The sequence below is a fragment of the Pogonomyrmex barbatus genome, unplaced genomic scaffold (genome assembly GCF_055798465.1).
Source record: "Pogonomyrmex barbatus isolate J1 unplaced genomic scaffold, ASM5579846v1 scaffold18, whole genome shotgun sequence".
Lineage (NCBI taxonomy): Eukaryota > Metazoa > Arthropoda > Insecta > Hymenoptera > Formicidae > Pogonomyrmex > Pogonomyrmex barbatus.
Genome location: NW_028297114.1, coordinates 6,238,140 through 6,255,801, shown reverse-complemented (window position 1 = coordinate 6,255,801; position 17,662 = coordinate 6,238,140). Strand labels below are relative to the sequence as shown.

At 37.2% G+C, this 17,662-nt stretch overlaps 4 protein-coding genes across 7 annotated transcripts; 3 read left to right on the top strand and 1 right to left on the bottom strand.

Annotated features, from left to right (window-relative positions):
• The first annotated feature begins 87 nt into the window (after window positions 1-87).
• LOC105431806 (ecto-NOX disulfide-thiol exchanger 2) lies at window positions 88-5,394 on the top strand. The gene is made up of 10 exons (XM_011646249.3): window positions 88-221; window positions 315-582; window positions 697-1,286; window positions 1,381-1,598; window positions 1,725-1,919; window positions 2,011-2,194; window positions 3,513-3,619; window positions 4,458-4,655; window positions 4,737-5,046; window positions 5,119-5,394. Exons 1-10 carry the CDS (start codon window positions 173-175, stop codon window positions 5,334-5,336), a joined length of 2,337 nt encoding a protein of 778 aa, XP_011644551.1. The 5' UTR covers window positions 88-172; the 3' UTR covers window positions 5,337-5,394.
• Window positions 5,395-5,977: 583 nt separating this feature from the next.
• LOC105431805 (dnaJ homolog subfamily C member 24) lies at window positions 5,978-6,742 on the top strand. Its single transcript, XM_025219520.2, has one exon. The coding sequence runs from the start codon at window positions 6,014-6,016 to the stop codon at window positions 6,413-6,415; it is 402 nt and encodes a 133-aa protein (XP_025075305.2). The 5' UTR covers window positions 5,978-6,013; the 3' UTR covers window positions 6,416-6,742.
• Window positions 6,656-11,245, bottom strand: ago (F-box and WD-40 domain protein 7). The gene is made up of 8 exons (XM_089074911.1): window positions 11,079-11,245; window positions 10,524-10,774; window positions 10,104-10,336; window positions 9,920-10,022; window positions 9,257-9,775; window positions 8,767-9,174; window positions 8,367-8,682; window positions 6,656-8,268 (listed from the first exon to the last, which is right to left on the bottom strand). The coding sequence occupies exons 1-8, from the start codon at window positions 11,101-11,103 to the stop codon at window positions 8,105-8,107; spliced, it is 2,019 nt and encodes a 672-aa protein (XP_088931037.1). The 5' UTR covers window positions 11,104-11,245; the 3' UTR covers window positions 6,656-8,104.
• A 44-nt stretch (window positions 11,246-11,289) lies between these two features.
• Window positions 11,290-17,607, top strand: LOC105431804 (superkiller complex protein 3). Of its 4 annotated transcripts, none has more exons than XM_089074903.1 (14): window positions 11,290-11,679; window positions 12,586-12,911; window positions 12,992-13,362; window positions 13,448-13,863; window positions 13,937-14,404; window positions 14,488-14,642; window positions 14,722-14,857; window positions 14,925-15,292; window positions 15,425-15,741; window positions 15,829-16,125; window positions 16,205-16,462; window positions 16,560-16,943; window positions 17,023-17,278; window positions 17,356-17,607. In XM_089074903.1, the coding sequence occupies exons 2-14, from the start codon at window positions 12,592-12,594 to the stop codon at window positions 17,492-17,494; spliced, it is 3,885 nt and encodes a 1,294-aa protein (XP_088931029.1). In that variant the 5' UTR covers window positions 11,290-11,679; window positions 12,586-12,591; the 3' UTR covers window positions 17,495-17,607. The 4 variants fall into 4 exon arrangements, with proteins under 4 accessions (XP_088931029.1, XP_011644548.2, XP_088931028.1 ...); XM_011646246.3 differs by lacking the exon at window positions 11,290-11,679 and adding an exon at window positions 11,840-12,138; XM_089074902.1 differs by lacking the exon at window positions 11,290-11,679 and adding an exon at window positions 11,840-12,262.
• Window positions 17,608-17,662: the final 55 nt, after the last annotated feature.

Here is a 17,662-nt window from a genome sequence, read left to right as displayed (position 1 = left end):
TGCACCGCATAATTACGTCTGATTATAGTTTATACGTTCATCCTGTATATCCACCGCCGCCATCTCCGCGCGACTCGACGACAACGAGCGGAATATCTCGCAGCGGTGTGTTTATCTCCGTTGTGTCTCTCGCCTCTTACGCGGACAAAACTCGGGGATTATCACGCGAGAGATGGCTTACAACTTCCCCGGGGTGCCGGCAACCGCTATGCCGCCCATGGGTGAGCATAATCATTACTCTTTAATCGTTACTCCGTTTGCCTTCTAAATTGATCCCTATTTCAATTTTATCTCATCGATGTATTTATCCATAGGTATGGGACCAATAGGTCCATTGGGGCCCATAGCGGGACCACAAAGTTTTATGGAATTAGCGAGTCAAGGGTTCCCACCGCTGCCACCACCGCCCATACCACTGCCTGGCATGAACGACTCACCCCTGGAGTTCAGTACGAATAAGAATCAGCCCCCTGTAGTACGAGAAACCTCAGATGACAGCAGCGACAAGAGAAGCGATAAGAATGATAATAGAAGGGATCGGGAAAATAGGGATAGCCGTGAAACACGAGACAACAACAGAAGGTAATGCTCTATTTTTGTTTGTCAAAAATAAGATGACGAATTGTACGAGTATTCCTGACAGTTGCAGCTTTGTGATTTCTGCAAATCTATAGCTTACACATTATTTTGTAAAAGGTCGAGGAGCGAACGCAGTGATAGACGCGACAGAGATCGGGATAGAAGGGAGGAGAGGAATGACCGAGATCGAAGGGACGATCGAAGAGTCGAGGAGAGAAATAATGCAAATTCGTCTAAGAACAATAGCAATCATACCAACAATTCTAATAACAACGAAGTCTTGTCGTCGACAAATACAAACAACGCACCGAGTTTAGGCACACAGATGGAACCTGCCGCAGGTGTTTGGGGAATGGGAGTAGGTTATCCCATGATGGGTATGGGTCCCATGGGACCAATGGCACCCATGATGGGGGAGATGACTCTAGGTCCACACATGAGTCACACGCACGGTTACAATCCAATGGGCATGGGTATGATGTCACATGATGGCAGCATGATAGGTGCTCAAATATTAGGTGCCGAACAGATCATGACAGATGCGGCGCAGATAATGTCTGCAAGTTTGCCACCACCGCCCACAATGCCTCAAGGTACCAAAGAAATCATACATTGTAAAAGTTGTGTACTATTTCCGCCAAATCCGAATGCTCCACCACCTACCACACGAGAGAGGCCACCAGGATGTAGAACAATTTTTGTGGGAGGTAAACATACATCGAATGTTGAATAAAATTTCTTAAAGATATAAATGTTGTCGATTATGTACTATCTTCTAATTGTACTATCTTTATTGTGCAGGATTGCCGGAAAACATCACCGAAGCTATAATACAGGAAATATTCGAACGTTGTGGAGAGATAACTACTTTGCGTCTTTCTAAAAAGAATTTCTGCCATATACGTTATGTCTTGGAAGCTAGTGTCGATGCGGCAATTTATCTATCCGGTTACAGAGTAAGAATAGGATCCAGTGGAGAACCTGCAAATACCGGTAGACTCCATGTAGATTTTGCTCAGGTTTGTTGGGAATTGTCTACCTAAAATAATTATATTATTATTAATATTCTATAATATTCAATTCTTTATATATAGGTTCTTTATATATAAGTTCTTTATATATCAAATTGTTAATTATGATTTTAGGCTAGAGATGATCAATATGAATGGGAATGCAGACAACGACAATTACAAAGAGAACAACGTCATAGAGAAAGAGTGGAAAAGGAGAGACAAAGGCCACCCTCGAGTCCGCCTCCGGTAGTGCATTACACGGATCATGAGGCATCAAATATCTGCGAAAAGATTAAACAAGATGACACGTTTATGAAAGCAGTACAAGTGAGTAATCATGATAATAGACGACAATACTTAATTTTCCAGTTTGTAGTTTGTAGTTAAATAATTTTTTTGTATTTGTAATTGATTGCAGGTTGTTGTAACGTGGTTAGAACGAGGTGATTGCATCAAGCGTAATGCCAATATCTTCTACTCTATGATACAATCAACAAATTCTCATGTTCGGCGACTTCTGACAGAGAAGGCTGCTTACGAAGAAGAGCTACAAAAAGCCAAGGAATTAATGAAAGGAAGAATGCAAGGACTTCTTATACAATGTATGTTTTCGCACTTTTTCATTTTTCTATCTCTAAAATAGCTCCATACTATCGTACATATTTCGTGTGCGCTAAGAAAATCCGCATTGGCTGGTAAGTTCATCTTGGCATAATTAGGTCCAACAACCAATAGAGGAAATCCTTATTTGGATATAGTAAAAATCACACACAACAAAAATCGTAATTATCTCGTTCGTGAGTTTAAAAGTAACAACAACGGTATCGCTGCGTTCCTCACGCTGTGTGTATGACGAATCCTTGTGCCACATATTGAGTTCCGATAAAAAGCAGAGATTTTTCTTATTGCAGTTACGAAGGTACGTTACATCGTTACGTGATAATTAAGAATAACGATTCATGACATTAAGGTACAACAACCGATTATAATCAGGTATAAAACAAAATCGAATATTAAGCTTGTCGATTTCGGCGTACGATATATGAAAAATCGGCTTTTGCATATCAAGTGATGACGCTTGATGTAAAACCTATTCTTGATACCTACGTACGACAAAGTACTTTTCTGTCTCGTCACTAACTTTAGCAATCTCTCAAGTGTATCATGGCGAATTCGTCTATGAATTCTGTTTGTGGTCAATGTACAAGTGGAGGTGGCTCGGTAGGAAGGATCAGAAATAGTAGGCGAGGATAAGGTGGGTGAAAAATCCTGTCTTCTCGGACTTAGGATCCAACAAAATCGATATAAAGGCGATTTATCGCAAATTCTATCTCATAGAATTATAGTGTACTTGAAAGTTGCATGCTTGGCAATGCTAAGGAATAAGGGTGATGGGCTGGACATCCATTGTTGAAAGACTATTTTGAACTGCGTATTTGAAATTAATATTTTATGTAAGTCTCTTTATGTATACGTATTAACATGCGGATAAGCGTTTAACATCATACGCGAGATTATATTCGCTGTTTAAAATAGTCCTTAACATTGGAAGTCCGGGGATTGCAAGTCTTCGGGGTTACGTTATCCGCAGTAAGGTGGAAAAGCGGACGATGAGAGCGGAATATTTGGTGAAAACAACTTTACGTTAGATTAGATGCGCTCCGACACTCGGCACAATCTATGTGAGACTCCGTAGCTGTACATATACGAAAAACACGCTCCGGTTATTAAAGGAGGGCTCGAGATACTGTTCCCGTCGAGGAATGTCACGATATAGCTAAACGTTTAACATGACAAGTACGCGTAATGAGTACTAAAAGCATAGACGAAACTACCGAGCTTAGAGTATCAAGCAAAAGGTATACAACGGAGGATTTGTTGTGTTTTTTTGTATGCAACATGCGACCATGTCATCAACAGTCAGTCAGATCGAACGAGTCTTTACTGCGGCCAGCCACAAGAAAGTCTGGGATCACTTCACTAAGGCGCAGCGGAAGAACATCGAAATGTGGAAGAAGCAATCCTCGGTATGTATGTAACGCACTCTCACATGCTGGTAGCGTGTCTTCTCTGTATATACTTTTTCTTTTTCTTGCGTAACTTAAAGCAATCTCAGAATCTGTTTCTGTCGCAATATGCTCTTCCGCGCGTTTGCACGATATCTCCAAACACTCGCTCGTTTTGCAATTTGTATTTCTAAGATACCACAGGTAAGTTAAGGAAAGAGTCGAATCTCGCCTGCTATAAAAAAGAAAACGGTCAGACACACGCTTTCCTTCGTGCGAATACAATTCGTTACTTTTTCGTGGAATGCCGTGACAGTATAGCAGATAAATCCTGTCGGCAACACGCACAACATTAAGAACAACATATGGAACAGAAGGTAATAACGAGATTAGTACTTTCGGATCGAAAAGCAACTACAGACTATCCAGCATGGATTCACCTTACTTTTTCGAACAGTGTTATTCGATTATACAATATACTTGTTATTTCTGTACTTCAGAGGTGCATCTGCTTCTTAAGATCAGGTAAGCCCAAATTGTTCTGAAAAAGCGAACATGTCCTAGAGACACATTCTTTCGTAATCAAAACTGGAGACAAAATTGTATATCGCGCCTCAACTCTGAATTACAGAAATTTACGAAACTACGTGTACATAAGGAAAAAAGAACAATTCTGTACATCTAAAAAAAAAAAAAGAAGAAAAAGAACAAAATCAGCCACGTTTAGAGATGTATTTAAATACTATTATTTGAACGCGACAAATAGAAAATTATATATTCTTATATGCATGCATTTGTGTGAGAAAATGACACTTGCATTTCGGAAACATCTTGTAAGTTCGGCTATTCGTAATGACAGGAAATAAAAGCGGTGCAGTTGGAAGACAGCCTAATTGAAGGCGAAGGCGAGATGGACGTTTCGGATTCGGAGGAGGAACCTCAACGTAAAAAAGTGCGTAATCAATCAGACGGCAATCAAGAGGATGTTGAGAGACTGCAGAGTCTCAAAGAAGAGAACGACAGTCTGAGATGCCAGTTGGAAGCATACAAAAACGAAGTGTGTATTAGTTGACAAGTAATTTGACTATATCAAAACAATATCGAGGAAAGTTCCTAATTTATCATATATTTTCTGTAGGTGGATCTCTTGAAATCGGAAACAAAAGCAGAGTTAGAAGCGAAGGAAAAGCAAATGAAAATGCTGCAACAAACGTTAAAAGGCATGCAGGAACAGTTGATGCAATCGCGTAAGCAACAGGCACAGGACGATCAGAAGATCAAGGACTTGACTGTCAAATTAAATGCCACGAAGAAAGAAGAGCCCAGAGAGAGTGAGATTATTACGCTTGACAAGGACGATGATATCAGCGAAGAACCACGTACGCCGAAGCAACACATTCTCACCTCCAGCTTCGTGCAAGTGACCCAGAAGGATGCTAAGCTCATTGGTAACATAAAAATTTCAGAAACTATTAGAAAATAACTTTGATTATAACTTTTTAATATGTAATACATTGCAGGACTCATAGCGACGTTTCTGCACATCCATCCATTCGGCGCGAGCGTGGATTATTTATGGTCCTATTTACAGAAAATGGAACCCGGCATTAAACCGAACGAAGTCGAAGTTTTAATGCAACGTTTTCCACAGGTCTTCAAACAGGAATTATTCGGTATCGGAGCAAATATGGAAAGACGTTGGCAGTTTTCAGGTTTTAATGTTTATCGCAATCATTGAATTTAGACGAATTGAATGTAAAAAATTGTGAAAGTACATTTCTCTTGTTGTTCCTTTCTTTCTTCTTCTTCTTCTTTTTCTCTTACCTGTGAGTCATGAGATTTATCGATGATGAGTGTATAAGCGATGAGAAGATCCGATTTCATTGTCAATTAATGAAGTATCAATTCTTAATTATAAAAATATAAACAAATATTTCTCAATTTTAAAGATAATTCTTATCTTGATTAGTTCTCATCTTATTACTCTTTAAAAGATATGCAACATGTATACAGTATTTTTCATACAATATAAGATGAAATTGTATCTGATTTTATAAACAATTATACATATTTCATCGATCATTGTCATTGTTAGGTATTGCTTTTGTATTTCAAAGAAACTTCTTTGGATTATTACATTTTATAAATCGCGGTATAAAATCGTTATAAGATCGTTATATTTTAAAGTTAATTTCCCTAGTTGGACGCGTGACGCTAGTAACTTGTTAAAAGAAAATTTTTGGAGATCTGGAAACTTCACTATTTTAGAGCCAATCAACACGCGTTTCAAAATTTATCGTAGACGAATGAAATATTACTCTGCAAAACGAGGCGATGACAGGAGCATGCAGGCGATATTGCTCGCCTCTTGTAGGTTAAGAGCAAAACAACATTTTATTCAATAAATCCGTAAAGATGGATTGTTACGAACTACTAGGCTGCAACGAAAATTCCACTCACGAAGAACTTAAGCGTGCCTATCATGAACGGTTATTACAGTTTCATCCTGATAAGAACAATACAAACGTCCAAAAGTTTTTCGATATCAAGGCAGCTTGGCAAGTACTCGGAAATCCACAGACCAGGAAGCGGTACGATGCTGCCTGCGATCAAGAGCGATTGGAGCAAGAGGCTAATCTCGTGTATGCGCGGATCTCATCGAGCGATCTTGAAAAGTCCGATTTCGAAAACACATTTTTTTACCGATGCAGATGCGGTGAGAGATACCTCGTTGAGCCAAAAAGCCTGGAAGCGAAGAACACTAGACTACATGTGATGTGCGATGGCTGTACGCTTGTTATTATTGTCGAGACGTAGCATTGTTTTCGAAGATACGTATAGAACCTATAAATCATGACTGAAGGACTTTATTCAAGCGAGTGCCTGCACAAGCGAGAGGATGAAACAAGATATGTTTTTCGTATAGTAAGATAATATCCACAGCTGTATAGAAAGAGGTCGAAATCGAACATTTATTTTGTACAAAATATGTTTCTTAGCACATGAACATGTATACAGTTTGTAATAAATTTAAAAAAAAAAAAAAACAATCTAAAATATGCAGCAACATCTTGTTTTCTATTTCTTATAAAAAAAAAATGATACAACAGGTAACACATTCTTATAATATAAACTATTGAGCAATATACAAATAAACACGACACCTAGTCTAACCTAGGTCCAATAATAAAGATGCATTTGCACAAATCGCATAATCCGTTGTCATTCATGACATGATTCAGTAGAATCAATATAAAATTTATCAGTGACAATTGATGCAATGTTCTAAGTCTTCATACAATTCGCACTAAAAATGTAAAGATCTGGCTAATACAAATATTCTCCCTTTAGCAAAGCCTTTTATTTAATATTTACAAAATTAAAATACTTTAATTGTGAACAAAAATGTTGCTCCGCTTTAAATTTGTACTAATTTACCGTTTTATAAGTCTGTATTGCACGCGATTAAGTGCACTATTTTGTATATTGCACCATAATGTGAAATATGCAACATTGGAAGAATTTTTTACTACAAAAAAAAAAAAAAAAAAAAGAAAATATTTATCGAATTCGTGATTTGAGTGATTTGCTTTAATCAATTGCTAGAAAATCTTATACTTCTTCGGAAAACGTTAAACATATGAAAATATTGACCTATAAACATTTATAAAAATATTTGTTCTTAACCAGATCGATATTTATGTATAGGCAAGTAAAGTCTAAAATTATGACCAAGAAATATCGAAGCTGACAATTTGATGAAGATCAATTTGACGAATCGGCCAATAAATTACAAATGTTGCGATGTACAACAAACGTTTGAAATTTTCCGTAAAAAGATTTATATGGTCCGAATGACGTGTCGGAAAATGTCGACAATTTTCTGATTAGCTTCAGGAAGTATGAGATTCTTCGATTAATGTCGTTTTGCCTTGCAGTTTCAGTACGTCTTAGTTTCAGTCGCCTCGTTTTCATCAGCCATCGTTGACAAATGCTCCTAAATGCCCACATAATAAATCTGTTATACTTACAATGAATCTCATTGGGGATGTTTGCTATTTTTGCATCATCGATTCCACTGAACCGTTATAACAGCGAAAATTCGGAAGTACACTGATAAGCTCCTCATCCCCTCCCCCCCCCCATAAATTTACGAGTCTTACAAATCTTACGTTTGTACATCATAACAACGCACGCGCGCTCCGACAAAACGATATATTTATAATTTCTCGACGGGCACTTTAATCCATCAGGAGATCATTCGCTACTCATCTCTTTCGTTTCCTTCGAATTTTTTTTTTTTTGCCTTTTCCATCTCTTCTTATCCTCACCTCCGTCTCTCGCAATACTCGCCCGATTTTTACGGCGCGTACACAGTCTTATCACAATCACACCATGTAATACATAAATCATTGTACAGCGTAGATTAGTTTTTAGACTACTTAATTGAAAATATGTACACAAGTCGTACAAGGGGGCGATTGGGTCCACGACATTGGTAGCGCACTATTTTACCTCAACATCGAAATCGAGGACAAGTAGTTTCGTTTCCTCGGTACCATTTCGACTACCTACTGCACACACTAGTTTCGTATCACTCGCTCGAATTCTCCACACAACACCGCCGCTACCCCCACTTTCCAGTGCAACTAGATTCCTAATGAAATCACCTGCGAACACAACGCAAGTTGTTTTTGTCAATGCACATTTCAGAAATTCTAACTAAACAACGATAAAATGAAATATGAATAATGAAATATATACAAACCAGTCTTAACATCCCAGAGTTTTACTGTACCATCATCAGAGGATGTAATCACAAAATGGCTATTGAATTGAAGGCAAGTGACTGCTGATTGATGTTTGTTCGGACCGGAGAGAGTTTGAAGGCAGTGACCACTAACAATATCCCATACTTTAACGGTAGAATCAGCGTTGCCCGATACTAAGATATTATTGCGCAACTCCATCCCTGAGGTGAGAGACTGATGACCCATCAGGGTATGTCTACAAGCACCTGTTTCTACCTCCCACACTCTTATACTTGTGTCCAATGATCCGCTAACAACGTGCACGCCGTCGAACTAACGAAGGAAATGGCATACGGATACTTGTCAATGCTGAGAAATCAAAAGCGAACATCTGGGAGTGATATATCTTATACTTACCTGGAGGGAATAAACGCGATTGGTATGTCCTTGTAAGGTATGAAGGCACTCCTCACGCTCCGGATTCCAAACTTTGACCATATAGTCATAGGCACCACTGACCACCAACTTTCCATCATATTGCACACATCTGACTGCTGCTAGATGTCCCACGAGCACATGTAAGCACTCTCCCGTGTCCACCTGCCACACTCTTAATGTTGCGTCTCTACTACCACTGACGACCTTATTACCATGCAGATGCATACACCTAACCGTTGACGTGTGACCGTATAATGTATGAATGCACTGACCAGTTTCCGCGTTCCACACTTTTAATGTACGGTCCGTACTACCACTGATAACAATTGTGCCGGACATTTGTGAAGACCATACACCTCCAGTGTGTCCAACTAATGTTCGTAGGCACTGAAAAACATTGAGAAAAATACGGGCTATAATAATCTTATTTTTCATGTATGTGATGACTAATTTCTGTGATTTAATTTACCTTGCCTGTAACAGCAGACCATACTTTAAGAGTATTATCATCTGAACCACTAACTATCCGATTTCCAGAAAATTGAAGGCATGTAATAACATGGTCATCATGACCTTTTAACACTTTTGGTGTACGGATCGGCTTCGTTCTCCAATTCATTTTAATATTATGCTGCCGCATATAAGCCTGTTTCCACGGAGATGAATTATGGTTGCCGCTTCGACAGTTCTTTCGTTTCAGTGGTGGGAGATCTTTTAAATCCTCTATGCCGGCTGCCTTGCACTTCTCTTTCCAAAGTAGATTGTCGTCAGCTAGGAAACGCCAGTTTCGACAGGTCTGCGCCGCTCTCAGGAGATCCTTCGGCTCAAGAAAGGCCAATACTGATAATGCCAATTCTTTCGGCAACAACGATATAAAGTCTCGTTGAAATTGCGGCTCTATCACCTGCATCATGTGACGCACTTGCGTGGGCTCGCATCTCTCTATTAGTTCGTCTATCGCTAACATCCTTTCCGCGTTTGACCATCTCTGCAACAAGTATTAGTTTTACTTTGTTACAAAAAAAATATGTAACAGTTGAATATAATTAATTACACATATTTTTTTCCTAGTTTTATCGACGTAATTCCTTTGTTATTATAATATTTAGCAAGAATATATCTATAAAAATACCTGAAATTGTAGAAGCCAACTGCTCATTTCTGGAGGAGGATTGTCCTTGGTAGGAATGACACATCTCACATGTTTACCTTTATCATCTAGTTTTCTAGCAGTCCTAAAACGAAAGAAAAATATTAAAAACTATGTATAATTATAACTTTTAGATAATATACAATATACAATATACAAATCTCACATTATATGACACTTTTCTTCTGGATTAAGTTTTTTACAGGGTAGACAGCATTCTGTTTCACTCTTTCGTTTTCTCTGAGGTTGGACAACGTCTGATGGCACACAATTATGCGATACTGGACTTTGTACCTGTTCAGAGAGAACCGCTTGAGATTGTGACACGGGTGACTGACAATTGTTGCTCTCAATCTCTGCTGTACACTCGGTGTCACAAAACAATCCACTGTCGCTAATCTAACAATGTGACAGAATATTAATTATTGTTAATCACACATAATCTCACAAGTATAAATTTAATAAAAAGAAATAAAATTATATCTTATTTATAATAAAAGTAAAATATAAAATAAATAGATTCATCAAATGCTTTACTTTGCTCTAAGAAAAAAAATGGAGGAAATATAAACAAAATAGAACTTACTTCACTTTCTCCTTCGCTACATTCTTCATCGCCCTCCTCTTCGTCATCTCCATAATCCTCGGATTCCCCGTCTTGTGGCAACACTGAATGCATAGGATCCAAGGAACTCGGCCCTGGAACTCCCTCGATACCCTCAATTGGACTAGGACTGGCACCGCCTAGCTTATTATTGTCAGATATATTGTTGGAGGACGAAGAAGGGACAGACATTACTATACACACTGATAGGTTTACGGGTATAGTAACTGTACCTAAATAACACAAAGAGTAGCCGTTAACATAAATGATATATAAATCATTATCCGATTTATCATCTTTCGTTTTACCCGTATGTTTTCTCGTGTACAAAAAATTGCAACTTCAACATGTAATCCTAACGGAAAAACGCAGCTTGTCTCTATCTCACTGCTCTATGTCACGAAATCACACGAAACTATGGAGCTGTCAAAAAAAAAAAAAGAAAAAACTAGGAAGGGGAAAAGAAAGGAGAAACGCACAGAACTCTCGAATTAAAATCCAACGAACGACCGATCATCATTGTCATTCGAACCTAACCTTGAATCCTCCGTGTCATAGGCATGTGGCCACGATTTGTGGCTCAACATAGCCTAAAATATCGAGAACGAAAAAAAATACATCAACAATGACGACGACGAGCTGCCGGCAGCCACACCCCACGTATCCGTCGCGAACGACGCGATGCGGATTCGCGACAAGCTGCGTGCGACACAAGGGACACGAGAAGCTGCATAAAACGGGGGAGGAAGCTATACTTAGGATGAGCGCCGTTCCCAGTCGTCAGCCTTTGTCGGTCCCCCGACGTGCGACGGGGATTGCGAGGGGTCCGGTGCGTGTCGATGATGCTGTTCGGCGACGACGTGTTGCCTCTATCAAAGGAGCATGGCATTCATCTCTCTCGCGTGCGGCGGGGGTGATTTCTTAGGTTAGAAACACGGGCGATACGCAGCGAAGGGGAGGAAAAGAGAGTGGCGTAAACCTAGGCTAACGCGGGCGTCGAAGAGAAGGCGAGTGACGGACGTAAACACGACGTGCGGAGCGAATCCATCGGGCGGCCTCCTGCTGCGGCTCTACCAGCTTTTTGCCTCTCCGCACCTCCCAACTCCTACACACGAGTTCGCACACGTTCTCACGGCAGGTACATACATATATATATATCATACATACATACATACATTCATCATACATATGATATAAACGTATATCGCACGTCAGGACGCACGCGCACGCGACATTCTGTCCAGTGTCGTCGTGCATACGCGACTCGTGATTTCAAAAGTTGATATATTGCCAGATGGTAAAACAAAGCGAAAAATTTCAAGTTAGACCAATTATTACGTTTTACGTTATGCGTGAAATCTTTTCATCTCTAATGTTACGTCATAAACAGGCAAGAGAGATGAGATCTTTGGACAATTTTATCCAGGATAACGGGATGTCGTCGTGAATCGAATGATCGCGTTAGTGGAGTTTTGTGAACGCCAGAACGACATTATAAACCTCCATAAATTCTCCAATAATTTCTTTCCTTTTCTATGTATTTAGAGAGAGAGAAAGAGAAAATGCCATTTACACCTTTCTGCACTCAAAAGGACTTGTTAGTAAACTGCACGTATAATAATATTTTACACTAGTGCATTTGCTAAACCTATAAACTTGAGCATTGTTTACATTTTTATTTGTTTATGATCTTTTGTAAAATATTATAACACTGGTTTAAGGTAGGATAATGTATGAGTCGTCTGAAACATTATTATTTCTATTATAATTTATAGATTGTTTTCGTTACACATGATTCAATTATCATACTAATTCATTTCTACAATAGTAGATTAATTTAATTTTAATCTCAACTCATAATTTATCTTTTATTTTTTTTTAATTTTTGAAATTAGAAAAAAATTAAAAGTAAGTTAAACCGAAATTAATCTATATTGATAAAAATGAATATAACTAGTAAAATATAGATACGTTGAAAGTAAAAAAATAAAGATAAAAAAATGTATATGGTATACAATAATGTCTGTTTCTTATTTCATTACAGAACAAAATGTCAGATGACACAAAGATTCTATTAAAGGATGCCCGCGAATCTTTCAAGCAAAATGAATATTTGGAAGTTATAAAGAAATGTAAGAAAATCTTGAAGAAAGACAAAACCAATTATGCAGCATTGCTTCTATTAGCTCGCTCTATGCAAGAGGTGGAAGAATTTGAATCACAGGTGTCTTTAGTTCTCCAAAAAGCTGTGGAGGTGCAACCGAATAATCCATTGGCCTGGCAAGGTTTAGTGGCATATTATGAGAAAGCATCACAGGATCATTGGGAAAAGTTGGTTCTAGCCTACTGCAAACTGTTGGAGTTGGATAGGTAGAATATTGCTATTGATTCATAGAATATTTCAAACTGAAGATATAAAGATTAGAAAAAAATGGATTTCCATTTTTCAGTGATTCTCCTAAGTTCATACATTTTGTAAATAAAGTTTCTGAAATTATCTTACGTATCAAGGATGATGACGTATTATCTGAAGTATTGGTCACACTAAATAAGTTACGAGATGTTTCTACACAGGAAAAGAAAAATCTGATCAACAAGAATCTAGCATGGGTTTTTTCAGAATATCCTAGTAGCATAAACAAACATCAGGAGCTTTATGAAAATGTGTTTGCATCTGTTATAAATGATGTAGAATTAGTAAATAGACAAGAATATTATAGGAAATATTTAAAGATACTGTATGACTCAAATAAATTTACGAAGTTGCTAACGGCAGCTCAAGATATGCATATTCAATTTCCACAGGATATCTGCCCTTTAGGTAAATGAAATTTGTTAGTGTTCTTATTGAAAAAAAATTTTATGCACTGTTACACTCCAATATAATTAGTTCCTTTGTGCAACAGAGTGGTTATGTCGTGTCTATTATGAAAAGACTGTATTGAATGAAAATGATTTTGAGATTGATATAACTCAGTTTTATGAGTCGCTTCTAAAGTTAAATGCGAATTCCGAAACTGCCTTTATTGCAAAAGCAACATATTTGTGGACAACAGACGAATTGATCGATTGTCGCGATTGTTTGAAGCAAGTAATTTTGTTAAACCCACAGTTGTTTTATGCTTGGTTGATGTTAAGCCAAGTGTATTATAAGCTTTACTGCTGGCAAGAAACTGAAAATGCTTCTGGACAAGCGCTCCAACTGATGAAACCGTCTTTAAAGGACAAATTTAAATATGAAATTAATTTGAGATTGCTTGAAGCAATGAGTAGAAGCAGTAACAAACAAAAGTTGATGGAAGCACGTCAAATATGTGAAAAGGTAAGTAGTATTTAAAATAAACTTAAAAATATTTTCCTGATATCTTGTTAATGTATAATAAATGTGTATTTAGTTGTTATACATCGAATCTACTGTACAGTTGCAAATAATATATGCACGTACAAGTATATTATTGGATGAGCCTGATGCTATCGCAATATTAAGCAATTTAGAAAGTCAAGATGAAACTAAATTCCAAGTCTCTATTCTCAAAGCGATCTATTTAAAAAAAAATAAACAATATGAAGAAGCTATTAATGCTCTCGAACTGGCTTTAGAGAATTCTGAAGCTTGGTTGTTATTTGGTAAAATATATTGGGATATAGGAGACTACAACCACAGCTTGATAGCATTTTTAAATGGCATTCAAGCAGATCGCAATAATTGGGAATGTATGCTTTATTTGGGGCATTATTATCGTGAACAAGGTAACGACATAGAGCGTTCGAGAAGGTGTTATCACGCTGCGTTACAGATCAATCCGAATTCTGAAGAAGCTGGTATCGGATTGAGCACTGCTTATCGTCTTCTCAAGAATACTGTGAGCGTCATATTTTTTTCTATTATAGAACACAAATTTATGATCAATTACTTGATCAATATTAACAATACATATACATTTAGGATGCCAATGTACAATTGTTGCAAAGAGTAACTACGCAAGGTACCGGGCCGAAATGGGCCTGGCTCCAATTAGGCTTACACTACTTAGATCAAGGTGACGCGGGACAAGCTATCACGGCATTACAGCATGTGATCAGAGCTGATCCTAATGACAAGTATAACATAACTTGCTGTTATTTTATTGTGTTGCAGAACGCTGTGACATTTCTTATCACAAGTTTGCACTTTGTACAGTCATAGCTGGGAATCTCTGGCGGACGCATACTTAATACGTGGTGCTCACACATCGGCATTAAAATCATATCAACGGGCGCTGCAGCTCAGTCCAGGGTCCCTGTATCCCATGATACAACTCGCAAATATCAAATTAGTGAGTAAAATTTGTGAAAATGATATTGTCGATATTGTTATATATTGATACAAAATCCTTTTTCTAGCTCATTGGTCAACATAAAGAAGCAAAGGAAGATTTTGAAAGTATATTACAAAACGATGTACAACATATTCTTGCATTAAAAGGTCTAGCACAAGCATGTTTAGGTTTGGCAAAAGAAAATATTGCGAAACAATTTTTGTGTCGCGCGAGGGAAAATCTACAACAAGCAGCAGACAATTTGATAGATGCTATCATGATACGCAATGATTTGCTTTGCAATTGGAAATTGCTTGGCGATGTGTGCTATAGAATGGCTATTTTACCAGAAAAATATTGCTATTTAAGAATTAAGTCTATTCTAATGAAATACGATAGTGTTGAAAAATATTTAAATATCAAAGATGATGAGATACTCGCTTTATCAATAAGGTAAAAAGAAAAATTGTTTTATAACTGTTTTGGGGAAGGAAGCTAATGTCGATTAAATGCGATTATTAAAGCATTAAACAAGAAATTTTATCAAATTTCAAGTTTAATTTCAAGAAACTGTTTTATTCTCAGATGTTTTTGTCGAGCATTATCCATGCAGAATTCTGCATTTTTATGGTATGATTTAGCATGTTGTTATTCGTTACAACTAAATCGCAATTCTACAATTAACAAGAATGAAATAGCAGTAAAGTGTTTTGCGGCTGCAAAACATGCCGTTAAACTTTGCCCGTCCTCATGGCTACATTGGAATCTTTTGGGTATTATTTGTATATCGCCGTACATAAAAAATTATGCCTTGGCTCAGCATTGTTTCGTTGTGGCAATCGATAGAGAATCGAATAATGCAATAGCTTGGAACAATCTCGGTGTATTATACTTGTATTTAGGTACTTAAAGATAGTGTCCATTTTTCATTCAAATTATTATTACATTTGAGTTTTGAATATTGTCTCATACACGTTGCTAATATTTAGGAGATATCTACAGAGCAAATGAGGCATTTTCTCGAGCGCAACGTGCGGACCCTAGTTACGTAAATAGCTGGGTCGGACAAGGATTAATCGCGGAAAAGACCCTCAGGAAGGAAGCGATGGATTTATTCCGACATTCGACACAGTTGGGTTACCATAATCAGGCGGCTCTAGGCTATGCCCATTGGGTACTTACTACTCTTCTGAATCCTACAATGAAGAAGGATCCATTGTCAGTTTACGTTATCGAAAATATGCATGCAATACCTGCAGCAGCCGATATTCTTACTTGGTATACAGGTTAGCAGATAACATTATTAATGCTTAATGTAATACTCTTTTTGTATTTTAAGACAAAAGTAATTTCGACATTTTTTAGAACGAGAACCCAATGATGTTTATGCTTTAAATACACATGGTTTATTATTGGAACGATTGAAATTATACAATACGGCGGCTAAACAATTTTCCAGAGCTTTAGAATTGAGCCAAGTTGAAAAGAGGGATATGATATCTTTAAACTTAGCACGTGTTTTGATTCAAATTGGAAAATATGAAGAAGCAGTAGAATTATGCAAACAAGTAAAACGTGCAAGTTTCAATTCTCAGTGCAACCTGGCATTATCTCTATTTAAAGGTATGGAAATCTTAAAGAGAAAATACATATGAATACATATGAAATTACATTTATAACATATAATTTTTGAAAATAAAAAAGAATTTTGTATATTTAGCCAAACAATACGAAGAATCATACAACACATACGAAGCAGCTTTACATTGGTTGGCAGATACAGATACGCATAAAGCAAATATCTTATGTGCCATGGCTGCTATTGCTTATCTTTTCCAAGGGGCAGATGCTGTCAAGACATTGCTATTTCAATGTATACAAATAAAACCACCTACTATAGCTGGTTTTTTGGCGACTGCGGCTTTAGGAATTTTACATGATGATTCTAATCTGACTTCCTTGGTACTGAACGAACTGAAACCTTACGAGAATCATCATGAGTATGGTCATGACATTGTCACATTATCGGCATATCATCAAGTTATTCAGGGAAATCTCAATCAAGCTATTCGAATACTCGCCAAAGCTATTTTCAGGCATCCTAGTAAGTAACATCCATATCATACTATTTGTCATCAACCAACAGATCGCAAACTTATTGTTTACAATATATTTTATTATAGATGATACTAGATATTGGATGCGTCTCGTTCGAGTTTCATCGTTGGATACAAATCTGAATATCTTCCGAAAATGTGCTCCGACAGCACTGATGCTAAGCAGAAGTACATCTATGACTGATACTGTATATATTGCTTGCGCATCAGCTTATAGTCACCTTGGTACAAAAGAAGGTCTCAGACAAGCTGAGAAGAATATATTTACATATCCTGCCAATGCTGAGAGCTGGATTACTCTCATTGCAGCTCTTTTATCCAAGTTAGTATCATGAAAACATATTAATTTTGCCTGTTTTAATTTATTGAAATATCATATATATATCATTTTATTTACAGATGCATAGATAAGGATTGTAAAATTAATAATCGGTGGATATTTTCATTAATGTCAGTAATGAAGTCGAGATTTGAAATTAAAAGTTTGGAAAATATGTCACAATGGTTATACCATGTTGAGAAAAAAACAAATTTTTAAATGAAACCTCGCGTAACTAATTAGACTATTTTATTATATTTTATTCCAAAAAGTATGACATATTTTCTCTACGGGCTATTGTACATTATATTAATAAATCTTAGTTGGAATAATTTTACTGATGTTTTCTGAATCCAACTTTTATCGACTAGATGAAGGTGCATTAAA